The sequence below is a fragment of the Plecotus auritus genome (genome assembly GCF_963455305.1).
Source record: "Plecotus auritus genome assembly, chromosome: 7".
Taxonomy (NCBI): domain Eukaryota; kingdom Metazoa; phylum Chordata; class Mammalia; order Chiroptera; family Vespertilionidae; genus Plecotus; species Plecotus auritus.
Genome location: NC_137774.1, coordinates 36,607,594 through 36,627,060, shown reverse-complemented (window position 1 = coordinate 36,627,060; position 19,467 = coordinate 36,607,594). Strand labels below are relative to the sequence as shown.

The following is a 19,467-nucleotide window of genomic DNA, read 5'->3' as shown; positions in this document are numbered from 1 at the left end:
CCAGTCTACATTTCCACCAGTAGTGTGAGGGCTCCGATTCCTCTATATCTTCATTATTATTAGCTAATTTCTTTTTATTGTAGCTACACTAGAGAGCATGAATTAGTATCTGGTTGTGGTTTGGATTCGTATTTCCCCTATGATTGATGACATTTGAGTATATCTTCATGAGCTTATTGTCTATTTGTATATTTTTTTGGAGAAATGTCTATTCAGATCTTTTGCCCATTTTAAAAATGGGTTATTTTTCTTTTTATTATTGAGTTGTAGGAGTTCTTTATATTTTTTAGATACAAGTCCCTTATCAGAGACGCGAGTTGTAAAAATTTTCTCTTCTATGCATTGTTTTTTCACCTTGATGTTGTCCTTTAAAGCACAAAAGTTCTTAGTTTTTAGTTGTTGTTTTTTTCCCAACATTAGAATTTATTTTTTTTAAATATATTTTATTGATTTTTTACAGAGAGGAAGGGAGAGGGATAGAGAGTTAGAAACATTGATGAGAGAGAAACATCGATCAGTTGCCTCCTACACATCCCCCACTGGGGATGTGCCCGCAACCAAGGTACATGCCCTTGACTGGAATCAAAACTGGGACCCCCTCAGTCCTCAGGCCAACGCTCTATCCACTGAGCCAAACCAGTTAGGACCCAACATCAGAATTTATTTAAAACTTATTTTCAGCCCAACTGGCGTGGCTCAGTGGTTGAGCGTGGACCTATGAACCAGGAGGTCACGGTTCGATTCCCTGTCAGGGCACATGCCTGGGTTGTGGGCTCAATCCCCAGTGTGGGGCGTGCATGAGGCAGCCCATCAATGATTTTCTCTCATCATTGATGTTTCTATCTCTCCTTCTCCCTTCCTCTCTGAAATCAATAAAAAAAATAAAAAACAAAAACAAACTTATTTTCCAAAATGCTATTGTCCTTATAATGGTCTATTTCAGAAATCAGATCTATATTAACATTTTTCAACAGAAATTCAGGTTAGGAATAGAATCATAATAGATACGAAGCACAAAGTTTTTACTTTAGATGATGTCCCTTACTTGTTTTTTTCCTGTTTTACTGAGACATAGTTACATATACATTGTATTAGTATAAAACATGATGATTTGGTATATGCTCTGTTCATTTTAGTTGTGGGTAACATGGGTAGAAATGATTCGAGGCCAAGTTCAAACTGCTTGTGTTCAGCAACAGTGGATTAGCTTGCAAGCCATCATGTTTAATAAAACCCCCAAATGATCGCAGACAAGTGGGGGAGGGGAACATATAAATAGTATGAAACAGGCTGGCTTAGCTTCCAGAGAGGGGTCCTCAGTGCGAGGCCACAGTGAGTGTGGGTGGAACCTCCTCGAGGTTCTAGAGAGAAGTAGTGACTGGCTGTTTTTTGGGGTGGGGGGGTGGCGGGGAAGGGTGCCTCAGGTCTGAATCCGTGACTGCATTACCCTATTTTACTATGCCTGGATTTGTGTGGAATCGCTGAGGGTTCTAGCTTTGAAATTATGTCAAATGAGCCCACAATAAAGTTACGTGCGATGCAAGAGTGGCCTCACTGGGAGGAGAGCCTGAGCTTGTTTAGCCACCGGCCTTCTCAGGTGATGATTTCTGGGGCCGTGGCAAGGGAAAGCCCTCCTTGCACTTAGAAATCTTCCCAGGCCGGTGCCCTTGTCAGCGCTGAGGGAACTGTAGAATTTTGATTGACACCTTCCAAAAATCTACTCTCTCAGAACTGAAAGCAGCTTTTGCTGACATCTGGTCCTTCTGGGATGCTGATATTTTTATTTATAAAAATGACACTCTTGTCCCCAAATAGATTCTTATTTTTAACTGACTTGCTCCCTTTGAGGGATGCCTGTCTCCCAGCTTGGCTCACTTGCATCTCACTGTCATCTGTAAAGACAAGAAGGCCTCTGGCCTGTGGGAGCAACGAGGAGGGACAGTTGCTAGCCAGGAAGTCCCAACAGCTCTGTCCTCACATCTGGGGTCTGAATTCTGCATTGCGCTCTTCCTCTGCCCTTATCAAACTCAGGCCGGGAAGGAAAAACTTCCCATTCGTAGTAATTACCTGGACTAATTCTGTGAATTAAGGGAGGAGAGCAGATAAGAAAAAGTGCCTGATGAGCCTTGATCCTCTCTTCCCCTCCTTCATCCATCCTTTGCCCCTCTCGCAGCTGAAGTTGCCCTTGCCTCTTGTCTTACAGCTGCCCAACATGTTTGGTGACCTTCGGTCCACGTTTATTGCCTTGATGATTGGATCCTATGCCTCCTCAGCAGTCACCTTCCCAGGAATCAAGGTGAGGGTGTGGCCAGCTGGTTTCCAGTGCATTTATTTTGTGCTAGTGTCTGAACAGAGGCTTCTGTCCAGGCTCCTTCAGCCCTCTCTGAAGAGGGAAATACTTGTGGGTGTGGGAGGCTGGCCCCTCCCCACCACCCACACCTTGGAGGATGCACCTGGGCACGATGGGAGTCAGAAAAGAAACGCACTTGGCCTGGGGGTTGGAAAATTAAAGCATATCACCACAGGCCATCCCCACAGGCTGCCTTGCATTTCTGGGCGAGGGTACAGAAAGGGGATGGGTGAGTTTGTCCCTGATCCTGAGTGCAGCTCCAGTCTCCCCACCCCCAGATCTGTTGTTGTTGGGCTGTTACTCGCCATTAGCCAGAGCGCTGCTCTAGGCCAAGTTGGTTCAGCTGTTTCCCTCCCTGGCAGGATTCTGAGCCCATGGAAGTCACACAGGGTCAGGATGAAGCCAACACCTCCCAGTCCATCAGCCCCAGTTCCTACTCCAGATCCTGTGCTCCTACCAGGGCTTCAGAAGGGGCTTTTCCCTGCTCTGGCACCAGCACCCAGTAAAATGCCCTTTCCTGGGGTGTGTGGGGCCATCGATGAGGAGAAGTCACAGTGTGGGCTGGTCTCCTGGGAATCAAAGTGCGTGGAGGGCCAGGCATCCTGTGGCTTTTAGGGAGTCTCACTCCCGAGTACAGAGAAGCATGCATGTGCCTCGTCCTCCCGTCTCAGTGCTGAGCTGCTGCTGGTCCCGCCCTGGGGAGCTAGGACTCTGGGACTCTGGTTCTGGAAATAAATTGCAGTCATGACAGTTACAGCTAAGATGCTGTGCTCAGCAGGCTTCCCCCTGCCACTCTAGGAGGGTCACACCTGCCTCACCCCCACCACAATACCATAAGGACACGTGCCAGTCTTACACCCACTTCTCTGAGGAGGAAAGTGAGACAGCCACCTGTTCATTCCTCGGGTATTTTTCACAATTGTCATGTACACTTCGAGGTGCTGGAGAAACATCCGTGGACAAGGCTAACAGGCTCCTGTTCTCAGGGGCTAAACTAACAGTGGACGAGTAAATGAACTGAGACATCAGTATTCTCAGCCAGGACTGCTCACTGAGAGCCAGTGACATGACAGTGATGGGGGCGGGGTCAGGGAAGGCCTCTCCTAGACAGTGACATCTGGTCCAAGGTTAAGGACATGCCAGGGTGAGTTGGGGTACTTGGGATGCAGTATCTGATGACCAATCACCCAGGTTGACGGGGCAGTGCCTCCTCACGCAGCTCAGCACAGATGATCCTGCCTGCTACCCACTTGGCTTCCTGTGCTAACTCTGCCCTCGGCCCTGCCCCCGCCCCGTTGTGCCTTTCAGGTCATCTATGACTTCGGTGTCTCCTTCATCATCATCCTCGTGGTCTGGGCTGGCTGCTCCGGGCTGGTTTTCCTCAACTGCTTCTTTAACTGGCCTCTGGAGCCTTTCCCAGGGCCAGAGGACATGGACTACTCGTAAGTGGATGTGCTGTCCGTCCCCAGCCCCACCCCAGTTATGGCCCTGGGTGGCACTGACAGGCACTTCCTGTGGCATCCAGGGTGAAGATAAAGTTCAGTTGGCTGGGCTTTGACCACAAGATCACAGGGAAGCAGTTCTACAAGCAGGTGACTACAGTGGGGCGCCGCCTCAGCGTGGGCAGCTCCATGCGGAGCAACAAGGAGCAAGCGGCACTGCAGGAGGGCCACAAGCTCTGCCTGTCCACCGTGGACCTGGAGGTGAAGTGCAAGCCAGATGCCGCAGGTACCCACCGGGGGGCCCTCGCCTTCCTGACACGTTAGCAGGGGCACCTGCACTCACACTCACACCCATACCCACACCCCCCAGCACAGGAAGGGGTAGCCAGTCCGGATCTGGAAGCCCTGGCCCCAAAGGGCCAGCACTGTCTGAGGACTTTGTGGGTCTCATCTCACTTAATTCCCACTTCATCCCAAAAGGGCAGCCAGCACCATCCACCCCGGTGTACAGATGAGCAAATATCAGTCACTAATTCATTTCATTCATATACTCAGAAAGGATGAGAGACTCACCAGCTTGTTTAACACAGCTGGGTGACCTCTCTCTAGTACCCACCCCTTTAACCTCACCGGGCCCATCCTTGCATCCAGCATGGAATGATTTGGTCAGCAAATCGGCCTCCGCTCCCCACACGGGGCCCCTGAATGACAGGTGGGCTGTGGGCCATGGAGATCTGGGCCCTGGTTATCCCTGAACCCCTGTGGCCTTCTCCCCACAGCGGCCCCCTCCTTCATGCACAGCATATTCAGCCCCATCCTGCTGCTCAGCCTTGTCACCATGTGCGTCACGCAGCTGCGGCTCATCTTCTACATGGGCGCCATGAACAGCATCCTCAAGTTCCTGGTCAGCGGTGATCAGGACAAAGGTAGGTGGCCTTGGACCTCGGTGCATAACCCCATAAGAGGGCCCCCCCCACTGGTGGTCATTCCTGCCGCCTGAGGTCGAGCCCACTGCCTGGCCAGCTGGACGGTATTAGGCTGGGCTGGGAAATGACAGCGTCCGAGTGACCCCTTGCTGGTCAGAGCCATTTCATCACAGTCCCATTAGAGATTCCTGGTTTAGGAGGGAGGACTAGAATAACTGTGTATCTGGGGAGTGAAGTGTATGTTTTCATCGCCTGAGGAGCTGGTTGGCGTGTCTGTGAATGAAAACATTACTGGGAACTAAGTACTCTACCTGAGAACCTAATGATAGACAGCCAAGCCAACCCAATGCCAAGAATCCCTTGGGAAACCGCAGAGTTGGGATGTGGAGCATGCAGGGGCCCGGGGGGGACCGAGTGGGGCTCAGGCCGGCTCGGCTGGAGACTTTGGGGCACTGGGGCCCGCACTGGGATCAGCGCCCTGGGCTGGCAGCGGGGCCAGGTGGAGCTTCCTCACATGTGTGATCCAGTCCAGACTTGCTCAGGCTGGTAAACAAAACTGATAACCCACACACTACTTTCCCAAAACAGCACAGAAGGTCTGTAGTGGATTAGAGGTTTTGGTTCTACAAAGAAAGTCAGTACTTCCTCAGGGCCCGAACTGAGTCAGCTTTAGTCATCCCTGAGCGGGACAAACACCTTCAGTAAATGCTTTTTTATTGACAGCGTCATTGGTGTGCAACGTTTTGTTAGTTTAATTGTTTTTCCCTAGGGCTTGTAAGGAATCAAATACAAATACAGTTTGTAGAAGGGACGAGAAACCCAGCCTGCACAAATGGGAAAGATGACGCAGGCACCAGATAACACTGGTTCCACTGTGCACGTGGGCGTCCGTGGAGGAGACTGTCACATGCCCTTGCACAATTTCATAATGAATGCTGACATAGGAAAGGCCCTGTTTTTTACAGGAAAAAATGACTTATTTAGCTTTGTTTTTTTTTTTTTTTTTTTTTTTTTTTTTTTTTTTTTTTAAATATATTTTATTGATTTTTTACAGAGAGGAAGGAAGAGGGATAGAGAGTTAGAAACATCGATGAGAGAGAAACATCGATCAGCTGCCTCCTGCACACCTCCCACTGGGGATGTGCCCGCAACCAAGTTACGTGCCCTTGACCGGAATCGAACCTGGGACCCCTCAGTCCGCAGGCCGACGCTCTATCCACTGAGCCAAACCGGTTTTGGCTTATTTAGCTTTGTTGAGTCTAGTGACGTCCCCCCGGATTTCTACCACAGGAGCGGTTTCATTATGTAATAGTCGTTAAAATCTGTGGACTGAACTTTAGGGAAAGCTGATCTGTTATGTCTCAATACCCTCTATTTAAAACTCTCAGGCCCAGAGAGGTGGGAGACCCCAGAGTGTACAGAGAAGGGTCCTCACTGGCCCTTAGAAGGCAAATCTGCCTGCTGCTGAGTCATGGCTTTTTACTCAAGTTCTCTGAGAAATCCTTTGCTGCTCAAGAGGAATTCTTTTTCAACTGTTTCCCACATTCAAAAAGTCAGTTTCAAGAAGTAGAGGAAGTTGGGCCAGGAAATTCCATCTGCAGCTGACAGGGCATTGGTTTTCCCCATCCTGCTCCTGTGAGCTGTTGTGCATGACACCCACAGCCCGGACTGTGCCCAGAGGGGTGGCTTCAGGGTCAGGGAGCCGCTGGGTGGACAGGAGACCAGCTCTGGCTGTCTGGGGGAGACCCGTGGTGTCAGATGCTTTGCTGGGGGTTGGAATGCATTGTTTGACTTCTCTTGCCCTCGGAGCACAACTATGACAGAGCAGTGTTCCCAAAGGGCCGCACGACCGTGAGTTCTGCCCAGTCTTTTGCACCCACACTACTTCCCATCATGGTCCTCGGGAAACCACAGGCCTGATTCACCAGCCCCCGCCTGTGACTGGGCCCCAGCTGCACATGACTGAGACCCCAGCAGACAGTAAAAGGTCAGCAGGCACCCGTGCTGGGCCCCCTCCCGTCTCCTCTCCTAAAAGCCTGGCTCCAGCCCTAACCGGTTTGGCTCAGTGGATAGAGCGTTGGCCTGCGGACTGAAGGGTTCCAGGCTCGATTCCGGTCAAGGGCATGTACCTTGGTTGCGGGCACATCCCCAGTAGGAGGTGTGCAGGAGGCAGCTGATCGATGTTTCTCTCTCATCGATGTTTCTAACTCTCTATCCCTCTCCCTTCCTCTCTGTAAAAAGTCAATAAAATATTAAAAATAAATAAATAGATAAATAAAATAAAAGCCTGGCTCCAGCTCAGCCACCCATGGGTGCTCTGAGAGTCAGGTCTAGGTGGGAAATGACATGTATGCCAGGCCCAGAGCTAGCCAGCCTCCATGCCCATCTCCCTGTAACAACCTTCGAGATTTCCGCTGCTAACTTTGCTCCTTTCTGCCTTTTCACTTTGCTTTCTTGATGCAGTGATGGCCGCTGGTAAGCAGGGGGGACTGTCGGGAAGCATTGCAACATCTCCTCCCAGGCAGTCTCTGTTCAGTGGAGAAATGCCTTGCCTTGAATTCCAAACATCCCTCTCGGGCAGACTGTGGGTGGGGTGGAGTGGGGTAGCCAACTTTCAGTTTCCATTTGCGCCCCCCCCCTTCAACCCCCCAAGTCCCATTTTGATTTTAAGTTCTTTGAGTATGGAAGCCCTTACATCGGATCCCCTGTGAGTGACGCCTTCCTGGTTTGTTTCTAAGGCGGAGAAGTAATGGCCAGTCTTATACAAGCCTCCGGCCCAGGCATTGGTAATTTTGTGGTTCCCAAGTCAGAGACTTCCTGCAGCGCCTGGGGAAGCCATTGTGACACACTGGATTTCACTTGCTGTTTCTTGGAAACAAGCAGGGAATTTGGAGAAGAGAATAGAGGGCCTACCCTTGTGCCAGCTCTGATCTCAGAGGTTAAGGTCTCGGCTCCCCTCAAGATCCACAGTGACTCTAGGGGGGTCTGGTGATGACCTGTGGGGTCTCAGACTTTGTCTGGTGCCCGCACCCGGCCTCTGTCAGGAGCCCCCCATGACGCACCCTTCTTCCTCCCCAGTTAGCCTCTATACCTCCATTTTCGGTGTGCTCCAGCTCCTCTGCCTGCTGACGGCCCCCATCATCGGCTACATCATGGACTGGAGGATGAAGGAATGTGAAGATGCCACTGAGGAGCCCGAGGAGAAAGACGCCAACCAGTGCGTAGGCAGCACCTGTGCCTGACTCTCAGCCCCAGAGAAAGAAGCCCCCCAAGTCAGATGTTAGGCAGGGACAGGTGTGTGTGGCGGGGTAGGTTTTAAAGCAAGCAGGAGAGGCAAGAGAGGTGCCCGAGGCTACTCTCCCAAGGGCTTTAAGACACTTGCTTACTCAGCTCAGCACACATTCAGGGCTGTGGCTTCTTTATGGTAGGCTGCAGTTTGGGGAGCACTGAATTAGATAAAAGAAGAGGAGAAATGAGAGGAAGGTCAGTGTGCAGTCAAACCATTCTGCTTTTAGGACCACACTCAGATGCTTAGCATGGGAAGCACAATGGGTGAATGACCTTAAATCAGTGCTGCCTTGCCTACAAGGCTCACGCCACGGCGAGAGTAGTAAGTCGCCGTAACTGTAATAGGTGTTAATAGACTTTCATGATCATGAGCCTTAAACAAGGCACTGGAGCCCTTCCTTATGTAAGGATTGGGCTCTAAGATCAGAGGATGAGTTAAGTGCTGTCTTCTGTGACTCCACCTTAATATAATAAGCTATTGTTTGTTGTATCAGGCCCTGTGCCAAGCACTTAATGCACAATCTCAGTTAAGCCTCACAACGCCTCGATGAGGTGTGTACTGGTGTAATACCCATTTTACAGATGGGGAACTGAAGCTAGGAGTTTGAATAACTTGTCCGAGGTCGCACAGTGAGGAAGCGGTGGGCCTGAGACTCCATACACATCCCCCAGCACTTGGCATTCATTCTTGGAGTTACACAGTTGTCCATGGGGCATCTGTGGGTGGTGAGACAAGAATCGGTGCTAGTGAATTCACAAGGAAGTAATTATAGAGAATGCTTTGTTATCTAGGTCAGGTCCTACCGCCAAGAGGTGATTTGTGCCCATTCCAGTTCCATCTGCTGCATATTTGTTTCTATTTCACTACCTCCTGCTCGCCCCAGGGGAAATCCACGCACTCCCTTATTGGATTTGTTATCTGCTTTACCATCAGCTCCCCGAAGGATTTGGGGGAAGTTAGAGCCAATGATGAATCGAGGCTTTGCCTCGTCCTAACTTGGGCACACTCTGCTCCTTCCCTCCTCATCATTTGAGCTCAGTCTTCAGTAAAGCCGTGCAGGGTATTGATGTCACACCTTTCATCTCTGACCTGTCCCCTGAGATTCATGCTCAGCGCTCAGTCAAGAGGGTGCAGTGGGAGTGTCCCTAGTGCTAGTCTAGCTCCAACAGTCCCTAAAATGTGTGGGTGGCCTCTGAGTCTTGAGTTGTCCACAAGCTGCGACTCCTGGGGCGTGACTTGTTGGAGAGCTCACCCTCCTCCAGGGAGCCTGTGCCACCCTCCTCCAGTGTGTGTTCTGTGTCTCTGCAGAGGCGAGAAGAAGAAGAAGCGAGACCGGCAGATCCAGAAGGTCACCAACGCCATGCGGGCTTTTGCCTTCACAAACGTGCTGCTTGTGGGCTTTGGGGTGACGTGTCTCATTCCCAACCTGCCTCTACAGGTGGGTGTGGGGAAAGGGAGAGGTCAGGTGGGGTAAGGGTACAATGAGACTAAAAAGTGCAAGACTAAAAGGGGACAAAGAGAATGGTGGCTTTTCATTCATTTAATTCAGCCAACCAACTCACCAGCCCCCTGCTGTTTATACCAAGAGCCTCTTACCTGCCAGGCTTTGTGCTCAACGCTAGGAGTGAGCGGTCAATGACACTGGGGTTGCCTTTCACAAAAGACTCTTCTCTATGAAGGTATATCATTCCTCTTGGTCTTTTGTGCATCTGCATACCACAAACACCACCATCAGACCATTTTCCAGAACTATGCTGGGTAGTTGTGTGGCTCCTTAGTTTGCGTTGCTCAAACAGCTGAAATCTGAGGTCCAAAGAGGTCTGGCTAATCTGGTGTTGTTGGGAACATCTGTCCCTCAGATACAAGAATGCTTACAAGGCCTATACATTGTAGAGAGTGGAAAAAGATTGGCATCTGGGTTCAAAAGCTTAATTTCGTTCCGCAGATTTCTGATGCTTTTGAAACCTAACATTTGTCAGAGATTATCACCCGTCTGACTCCACCCTTAGGTCCATGAACGTGTACTAGCCCCAACGCCCAAGATTATGAACTTTGAAGGGACTTGAGTGATGGCCTTGCTCCCAGGTGGGTGTAGCCCGAGGTCAGATGTTATCTTGAGCCTGGTCCAAGATGAAAGCAAGAGTCCCTTCCTTTTTACAAGTGGCCACGTGTTGAGGAACATTGAATACCAGGTGTGCACCACCCATGGGTACTATCACGTGACTGTGCTGACACTGGGGCGTGCAGGTCAGAATAAATCACTGGAAACTTGCACCGGTTCCAGGTGGGAGTGCTGTTCCCTCCCTGGTGCCCTCCTGACCTCCTGGTGGCTGCCCTCTCTGCAACACTAGCAGACCCTGACCACCTTGTCCAGTTGAGGGGCAGTGCTTAGTGGGGACAGTCGTCTACTTTTATTTTTTTTGAGTTCTCATTGGAAGAAAAGTTATGAAAAAGCAACAAGGCAGTTGAAGTGGAAAGGGGGAGCCTGCCCAAGTATGTGCCTGCACATTCGGGCATAGCTCTCTTTCAGCAGAGATAGCTCTGCCCCCTCTACCGCCCACGTTCCAGGGACAGGTCCTGGCTGCTGAGGAGGAGGGCAGGGCTTTGTCTGAAAGAGCAAACAAAGGGTCCTGGTGACAAAGTGGACAAATCTTGTACCTCTACACCAGTGGTTCTTAACCTTTCTAATGCCGCAACCCTTTAATACAGTTCCTCATGTTGTGGTGACCCCCAACCATAAAATTATTTTCGTTGCTACTTCATAACTGTAATTTTGCTACTGTTATGAATCGTAATGTAAATATCTGTGCTTTCTGATGGTCTTAGGCTCTACAGCAGGGTCACCTAAGACCATCGGAAAACACAGATATTTACATTACGATTCATAACAGTAGCAAAATTACAGTTATGAAGTAGCAACGAAAATAATTTTATGGTTGGGGGTCACCACAACATGAGGAACTGTATTAAAGGGCCGCGGCATTGGAAAGGTTGAGAACCACTGCTCTACACCATTAGCAAGTGCTTCTCAGAACTCGCAAAGCCTGCCAGCAGCAGCCTTCTCATACAGCAGAGCTTTCCTCGGCACGTGGGGCCTGAGTGACCAGGCAGGGAGACCTTGGCACAGTCCCCGGTCAGCAATAGCAGGATCCAGTCATGACTCGTGACCTCCTGCTTGGTGCTACTGATACATATTTCACAACAGACCATTGGTGGGGCCATGGCGGGACCATTGGGGGGAGCCCTGACTTTTAGCATTTGCCAATTTCCATGGTGTAACTGCTATCATCGTGGCTGATTTTTCAACCAATATGATGTCACCCATTGTGGGGTTGGAAAGAGAATCACAGTATCCCACCATCATGTGGTATTCCTTCCACCATACAAAAACCTTGAGAACATAGATCATAGTAACACATCGTAAAATAATTAGGAAGTGATAAGTTTTGAGTATTCATTACCTGTGTTTTTAATATAATCTGTTTAATTGTAAGTTTATAAAATGTCAGTTTCCATAATGACTGTGTTTAACAACTGCCTTGAAGAATTCCTAAAAATTCAGGAATTGGCCCTGCAGAGCCAACTCTAGGTTGCCAGTGCCCCCATTGCTCAGGACCCCAGGAACTGGGGTAGGGGCACAGGATGAGGGTCCACACAGTCTTCTGCTCACTCTCTGTTCTCCCTCCCTCAGATCCTCTCCTTCATCCTGCACACAATTGTTCGGGGATTCATCCACTCTGCCATTGGGGGCCTGTACGCCGCCGTGTAAGTCCTGGGATCTGCGGGTGGCCTGGTGACAGAGGGTGAGGGAGGGACTTATGGGGGGTTTGTGGTGGGACTACGGTCCTGAGGGGGGCAGCTTGCCCTTTCAGAGTTCATTTTCTTGCATCAGGGACAGGTACCAGGGCTTTGTTGGGTGTGTCAGGGGAAGGCCAGACCTGGCGGGAGGTGGGTCAGTGGGCAGACAGTTGGATGCCCACAAACTCTGGCATTTAACACGAAGTCAGTTCTCAGCCAGTCAGTACCTCTGTGCAGCTCATGGTGCCTCGGGGGCTGCTGCTCCACCGAGTTTTGCTGCCTCTGGTTGCTCACGGGAAGGCCAGGGGTGGGTTCCAACTGCCCCAAGCTCAATGTTGACGTTCAAATGACCCTCAGCAGGAGCAGGGACATGGATCACTGAGCCCAGAATATACCAGACAGTTCTCACCCAGAACCTCACAGGGCTTGCCTCCTACCCACAGCCTTCTCGGGGCGTGGCTACAATGAAACCTGCCTCTTCTCCCGAGAGGCCACCCATGCATAAGGAACCACAGCGTCCTTCCTCCTTGGGTCAGGGCTAGTTTCAAAAACTGGAACCTAAACACCGTGCACTGTCTCTCTCTGACCGAAGATCAAATTGTTCTCCACTCGGAGACCCTTCCCACCGCTGGGGCCCCAAAGCCTGATGTTTTCTAAGAGCTTGCTAGAACTCTCTCCCCCTCCCAACACATTGCATGGGGGTCATACCAGCTCTGCATGTCCCCCACCCATCCAGGCCTGGAGGAAGTTGCGGCTGCCTGGGCAGGGTCTGAGGCAGTCGCTGAAAGCTCTGATGCCACGTTTCCGTGATTACACAATGCTCCTCTGGATGAGGGCGCCGCAGAGCCAGGCCCAGCCTCCATCCTGCTCCCTGGGCCTGTTTCCCAAGCTCCCGCTGGCACTACACTTTCCACTCAGTTCAGCCAGGCACCCACAGGCCCAGGGCACACCTGGGCAGGGTGGGTCCTCCCCAGAGTCTGGGGCCTTAGGTTGGTACAAAAGAGAATTTCACTTTGCACAACTGCTCAGCAGAAAGTAATCTGAAGGCAGTTGCCCGCTGTTCTCTGAGGCTATTCCTGCCTCTTCTCTGGCACCAGCGCACCTGGGGCCAGGCTGAGGCCAGGAGCATTTGGAAAGCCTGGGAGTGGACCTTCCGATGACAGTTGTCTATTGCCCTGCAGATACCCCTCCACCCAGTTTGGCAGCCTCACAGGACTGCAGTCTCTGGTCAGCGCACTCTTCGCTCTCCTGCAGCAGCCCCTGTTTCTGGCCATGATGGGTCCCCTCCAAGGAGACCCTCTGTGGGTAAGAAGGGCCAGGGGGCAGTGGGTTACAGGCATCTGCCCCACTCTGCTGGGTGGGAGCTGAGAGGCATTGCTCTGGGGCTTCCAGAGCCCCAAAGACAAGAAGTTTGGGAACTTTGGTTAAGATCGAATCAGAGTCCCCTTGTGACTGGCGGCTGGGCAGGAGGAGAAAAGTGCCCTTTCTGGACCCGATTTTGAGATAAAGAGAATCTAGTTGCTGTCCCTGCCCCACCCCCTGGAGATTCAGATGAGTAGGTCTGAGGTCAGGGCTGGGGGTGGGGGGAGGCAGAGGGCAGGCCCGGAGGGAATTCTGGCGCTGGAATGTGGCCCTCCAGCCTCTTGAACATTCCAGTTTGTTTTTCCTCTCCTGTCCTGTGACTTTCTCCCCTTTCCCAAACCTGAGTGTGAGGAAGGGTCTCGAATTGGACAGCCCCACCTGGTCCCCTGCCCCATGTGATGGCAACTTTCATCCCTGCCGCCCCAGGTGAACGTGGGGCTGCTGGCCATGAGCCTGCTGGGGTTCTGCCTCCCCCTCTACCTCATCTGCTACCGGCGTCAGCTGGAGAGGCAGCTGCAGCAGAAGAGGGAAGATGACAAGCTTTTCCTCAAGCTCAACGGCTCATCCAACCAGGAGGCTTTCGTGTAGTGCCCGCCACCTCAGAACTGTGGCCTCCTGCCCTTGCGTCAGTGACTCACCAGTGTCCTCCTCCCCACCCCAGAGGACTCCATGCACCCCCAGGAACCTCTCCTCCATGCTGCAGTCCATGTGCCCTCCCGGGGCCCTGGTCCTGCCTTGGAGCTCTGCTGTGGAAGGACAGGGAGGGCCTGGGCGTGGGATTTTCCTGCTGCTGGAAGAGGGCTGCCCTGGGCTTTGCTCTGCCACCTTTGAGGGACCCTGGAGCCTTGAGGCTCTCTGGTACCTGCAGGAGGAGCCAGGAGGACCCCTGACAGTCAGGCTCTCTCCCTCCAGTATCTGGATTCTGCCTCTTGCCAAAGCAGAGGGATCTGCCGTTCACTGCCTACCACCTGCCTCTCAGCTGCATGCCCTCCCATCACGCCTGCCTGAGGACAAAGGCCTGCACTGTCTGCACCCCCCTCGCCCGGCCCCTCATCTCCTCCCCTGGTCAGTCTGAGGCTGTCTGAGGAAGGAAGGACCCGCTTCCTGTTGGTGCTAACTCCTTTGTGATTCCAGCCCCCTGTGGCCAGGCCATGGCCTGTCCTCCCGTTTGAGGCCTGTGGAGAAGACCCCCTGGCTGAAAGCCTGGGGAAGGAATGGGGGGCCACACTAGGCTCAGGAGCCAGGGACAAAGGACCTCGGGATCTAAGTGGAGAGCAAGTTTGTGCTGCCACCCATCATCCAGTCTGTGACCTGAAGGGAATTAAAGGGGCACCAACACACAGCTATTGTTGTGGGGGTGGAAGTGAGGCTGTGGTTGATAGACTGGAGGGCCAGGCCTGGTGGGGAGGAAGATAGTGAGGGGCCTAGGGGTTTGTGTATGTGAGGGTGTGTACATGTGAGATGTGTGAGAGATGTGTGTGGGATGGTGGTAGGGTGTGGGCTCTGGGTATCTGCTGTTATTCTCCCAGAGCCGCCCAGGAGCCAGGCAGGCCCGCAGCAGGCTCAGCGCCCAGGAGCCAGCCTGGCTCATCTGGGAGTTTGTGGGCGGCTGTGGAGCCACCGCGCCCCCTGCTGGCAGACTACTCCAGGGCCCTGAGCTGTTTACAGGGGAGGCCTCCCTTCCTCTGCCAGGCGGGCCTGATTTTCCAATCCACCCACCAGGACTTGCCCCAGAAATGTGCCTGGGACTTCCTGGGAGCACAGAGAGGGGTGGGTGGATTTTTAGGTTTCTAGTTTTTGTCTGTTGTTTTAAGTTTCATCAGACTCCTCCTTTTTATAAAGCAATAAATCAGTTTTCCTCCGGTTAGGGTTGCCCCTGCTAGCACATCAGTTAAGGGCTACACGTGCCTGTTTTGAGCTGGAGGAGAAAAGGCAAGACAAGCTTTGCTGCCACTGACCAGCCCCAGTCGTACTCATCTGCTCACAGTCTCCCCGGATGATTGCCAGCTTGGGAGGGGAAGGGCTGGGAAAAGACCCCCTCCACCCCCAACTGGAACTGTGCAGACATCTTTGAAGCGGACGACCCCCTCCTCTGCTGCTTCTCCCATCCAAACGGGCTAATCCTGGCCCCTGTGGTCCCCCGCTCGGATCTCCTGTCACCGGTTAACTATCCTGAGGGTTCCTCCTGAGTTCAATCCCAGGAGAGCCTCAGACTCAAAGAGACAGAGACAAAACATGGTGGGAGGAATGGACAGAGAGCAGGAAGGGGCAGATCCAGGCCCAAATTCGAGGTCTGTGTCAACAGTTAAGCATCTTGAACACGCCTTCCTAGACTTCAGTCCATTCAAAGATTTAAAAAAAAAAGTTTGTTTATCACTTGGGGTAGTGAACACACAGATGATGTATTACAGAATTGTACACCTGAAACCTACATAATTTTATGAACCAATGTCACCCCAATAAATTCAATTACAAAACATTGGTTTAAAACATATTTTAAACCCTGGCCAGGTAGCTCAGTTGGGTGAAGCATCATCCTGATATACCAAGGTTGCAGGTTCAATCTCTGGTCAGGGCACATACAAGAATCAACCAATGAATGCATGGATGGCTGGAACAACAAATTGATGTCCCATCATCCCCACCCCCACCCCCATGCCCCTTCTCTCTCTCAAATCAGTAAATAAATTTTTTAAACATATATTTTTTGAAAAGAGAACAAGATCAACATTTCCCAAAACTTACCTCAGAACACTAGTTATGTGAGGTTTAATGGTTATGCTAAATTTTTAAAAAACTCTTTGTAGTCAAATTTCAGGAATGCTGAGTTAAAGTCAGGCATGTTTCTTTGCAGCAAGCACCTGCAGCACTCTTTGTCATGCTCATGGACTTTGTGGCCCTTCGAGAGGGAGGGTGGTATGCTGCATGGGGAGGCATGGCTTTAACAGTCCGAGAGCCGTCCTCCATGTGTGGCCCAATGGAGATCCTTGGTGTTTGTTGAACATGTGTAAACTCCAGGTCTTGCCTTTGAAGTAGAGGGACTCTGGAGCCTAGATTTTACTAAGCCCCACCTGGTGATTCTGGTGCCTCCCCAAAGTTTGAGATCCACAGACAGAGGAGTACAGTTTGGGGAAATGTTGATTAGCAAGGGCCCTTTCAGCTGGGAAAACATGCTGAGGTTACAGACAAGACCTGTGCTGTCCCTGGAGCACCCAAGTAGGGGCTGCTGCCTCTCTCCCACCCACCCGCAGGGTGTGGGCACTTTGCGGAAAGAAGGAGGCATTGACAAATGAGTTCAGGGTACAAATCAGTCTAGGGCCAACAGTGCATAGGGATTGGGGGTATGAAATGGGAGCAGAGTACCAGATGGGTCGGCTACCACCTGCACCCGCACCCGCCAGTCATTCTACTCTGACTGTACAGAAGTGATGGGTTATCATCATTGAATCATGCAAGAGATAAATGGATCTTATCATTTATGTTTTACAGTTTTAAAAAATTGAGGCCCAGGGAGGTGGAGTTATTTGTTCAGGATTAGAGCCAGGACTTGCTTATGGATGTTAACATCATTGGAGTAACTAAAGAAAGCCCGCTAGACCAGGGCATTCCGTTTGGAGCATAGCCCCAGGGCCACCAGGCTTTGGGAGCTGAGAGGCAACAGTTTGAGCAAGGGAAGCAAACTCAGGCACCACTTATTAGAGTCAAGAGATTTCTCTGAGAGAGGGATGACTTCTACTCAGCAGAGTCATCTTGGCCCTGCAGGCAGATGGGTTCTTGAGGGAGCAATTCTCTGATCACCCCAACCCTGAAGTGAAGGTTTCTTCTCCTTGAGAGGAGTACCCTGGAATGAGAAAAAGACCACGGGCTGATCAAAGGCAGGGAGCACCAAGTGGCCATGGCCCTCCATCTTCCCTTTGTCCTCAAGCTCCTGGTGGGGAGGAGCAGGAAGTGATGCCAGGCCAGTGGCTTCAATCAGAGTGAGGAAGGGGCGGGGTCAGTCTCAGAAGTATTGTCAGGAACCCCTCTCTTCTCTAGTCCCTTGACTCAGGTCAAGGTGTTCCTTTGTTGGCTTCCCCCCAGACCTCCTGGCCTCTGTCTGCAGCTCCTGCTTCCTGGACCTGTGCTAGAGAAGGTCCCAACCCTCCTGAAGGCCATAGGGTTGCAGGTGCCTTTCTGTTTTGCTCCAACTCCTTTCCTTCTTGTATCCAGTATCAACCTGCTCCAAACATCCTCCGCTAAGATCTCTCCTCATCCTGGCCCTGGGCTTTGCAGTTTGTAGAGGGCCTCACACTGCCTGGGCCCCAAGGGACCTGAAAATGGGGGGACATACAGTAATCGGGGTACATGTGCAGGACTGCCTCAGACAGCAGCAGAAACACATTCAGCCCAGTGAATTTTTCAACGTACTTGTATATCAGCTTGGGAGCAGAATTTGAGCAGATGTGTAACTGGGGTGGATGATGGGAGATGGGGTCAGGCTGTGATGAGAGGAGGGGTCATGCGGGAATCCTATGGTGAGGGGCTTGGCCAGAGAGCTCTGAGAAGTCTCAACAGGATTGAGCTTCGGGGCTGTTTCAGCAATAGCGCCATCTGGTGGGTAATATGAGAAGTTCTCATGGGCTCTTGGGGCAGTGAGGCGCCCTATCTGTTCCAATTACCAGGGGCCCAATTCAAGGGTGACAGCCCTTTTCCCCAAAAAATAGATTGTGGGATTATGAGGATGAGGAGCCCAGGACCCCCAAAGTCAGGGGTTGGTTTTTCATAACCTCCCTGAGGTTGGGGGGCAGGGTGAGCAGACAGGCTCTGTGAGCCCATTTGCCCCTATGTCCCAACTCACCCTAACCCTAGAGTGAGGATGGAGCTGCCCGAATGTCATGAAGGAGAAGTAGCATCCCCATGGAGTGGCCTGCCAGCATAGAGCTGCCACCTGTGTTCCTTGGTCTCCCGGCAGCATGTCCTCGGCTCTGGGGCCCTTGGCAGCTCCCGCCCCCTCCCTTCCCAGAGTGAGACTCCATCTCCCGGTGCCGAGGGGAAGAGCAGAGGTTCGATGCCCCACCATACCACTTCGGTGACCTTAGGCAAGTCTTGAGCTTCAGTTTCCTTCTCTGTAAAGTGGAGAGACTACCCTCACTACGAGGCTCGGTGCGCACGGACATACGGGTAAAGCGTTTGCCCAGTAGTGTACCTAGCACTTCATAGGCACTTAATGAGGGACAGCAGTATTTGTATGACCCTGGAAAATAGCACAGGAAAGGAGGGCACCCCCACTCCTCTACCCCCAGCAGTTTAATAGGACACCTACTTTGGGCAGCTCTGGCCAGGACAGACTTGTAGCCAAGACAGGAAGTGGGGTCTGATTCTGCTGCCCCTGCCCCTCTCAGAAGCCCTTTTTAAGCAAAAAGCCTTAAGAAGTTGTCCCCTTGTTCACTTTTGTGTCTTTCCCATTTTGGTAAGAGACTTGACCAAAAAGCTTCTCAAGATAATCTCTCAATGGTAAACATGCAGGCACTCTGACGGATTTATGTTGGGGCACTCAGATCACGGCATGTAGATAGCATCTCCATGCCACCTCTTTGTAAAACTGCTTGGCTGTGCCTGCGTGTGTGTGAATGCGTGTGTGTGCGTGTATGTGTGTGTGTGTGCGCGTGTGTGTGCGCATGCGTGTGTGCATGCGTGCGTGTGTATGCGTGCGTGCATGTGTTGAGGTGTGAGATGTATGAGATCACATATTAGGTATGAATGTGCTTAGAGGAGTTGCAGAGGTTTGTCTGTGTGCCTCTACCTGGATGGAGAAGAGGGAAAGGGTCTTGCCCCCCTTTCTGTTGCTGCAAAGACCCACACAGGCCCCATCCAAGGACCCAGCCAGGCCCTGAGGTTGTGCCTGAAGAATTCCTCTGTTCCCTGTGTTAACAGGGTCAGTACAGTGTTACTGATGACCTGGTAGCTGTTTCTAGCCCCTTTGTTGTTTCTAGCGCCTGGCTTACTTCCTGGCACACAGTAAGCACTCAATAAATGTATGATGAGAACAACAAGAACTGCTTCCTCTCAGCTCATGAGTCTCTTTCTCTCAAAGCCACACGTTCCCTTGCCCCCCGTCTCTTGCTCAGATTCCCTGTAACTTACCCGAAACGTGCTCATGGAGTGGCCCGCCAGTATGGAGCTGCCACCTGTGTTCCTTGGTCCCCCACCCCTCCGTTGTGCTGCATCCACCAAGACCCAGCTTTGCTGGTTTGGTCTCTGCACTGCCGTTTGAAGAGGTGGGGGAGGAATAAGTAGGGGGCTTCTTGAGAGGGAAGACAG

The 19,467-nt window shown here is 51.7% G+C and overlaps 1 protein-coding gene across 2 annotated transcripts in view; it reads left to right on the top strand.

Annotated features, from left to right (window-relative positions):
* Positions 1-19,200, top strand: part of SLC43A2 (solute carrier family 43 member 2) — a 47,876-nt gene extending 28,676 nt beyond the window's left edge. For both annotated transcript variants that reach the window (XM_080677680.1, XM_080677681.1), the window contains 9 exons: positions 2,204-2,296; positions 3,659-3,792; positions 3,876-4,078; positions 4,572-4,718; positions 7,797-7,935; positions 9,316-9,445; positions 11,699-11,772; positions 12,987-13,110; positions 13,594-19,200. In XM_080677680.1, coding sequence (XP_080533806.1) covers positions 2,204-2,296; positions 3,659-3,792; positions 3,876-4,078; positions 4,572-4,718; positions 7,797-7,935; positions 9,316-9,445; positions 11,699-11,772; positions 12,987-13,110; positions 13,594-13,755 — 1,206 coding nt within the window. In that variant the 3' untranslated portion in view covers positions 13,756-19,200. The remainder of the gene's footprint in view (positions 1-2,203; positions 2,297-3,658; positions 3,793-3,875; positions 4,079-4,571; positions 4,719-7,796; positions 7,936-9,315; positions 9,446-11,698; positions 11,773-12,986; positions 13,111-13,593) is intronic.
* The last annotated feature ends 267 nt before the right edge of the window (positions 19,201-19,467 follow it).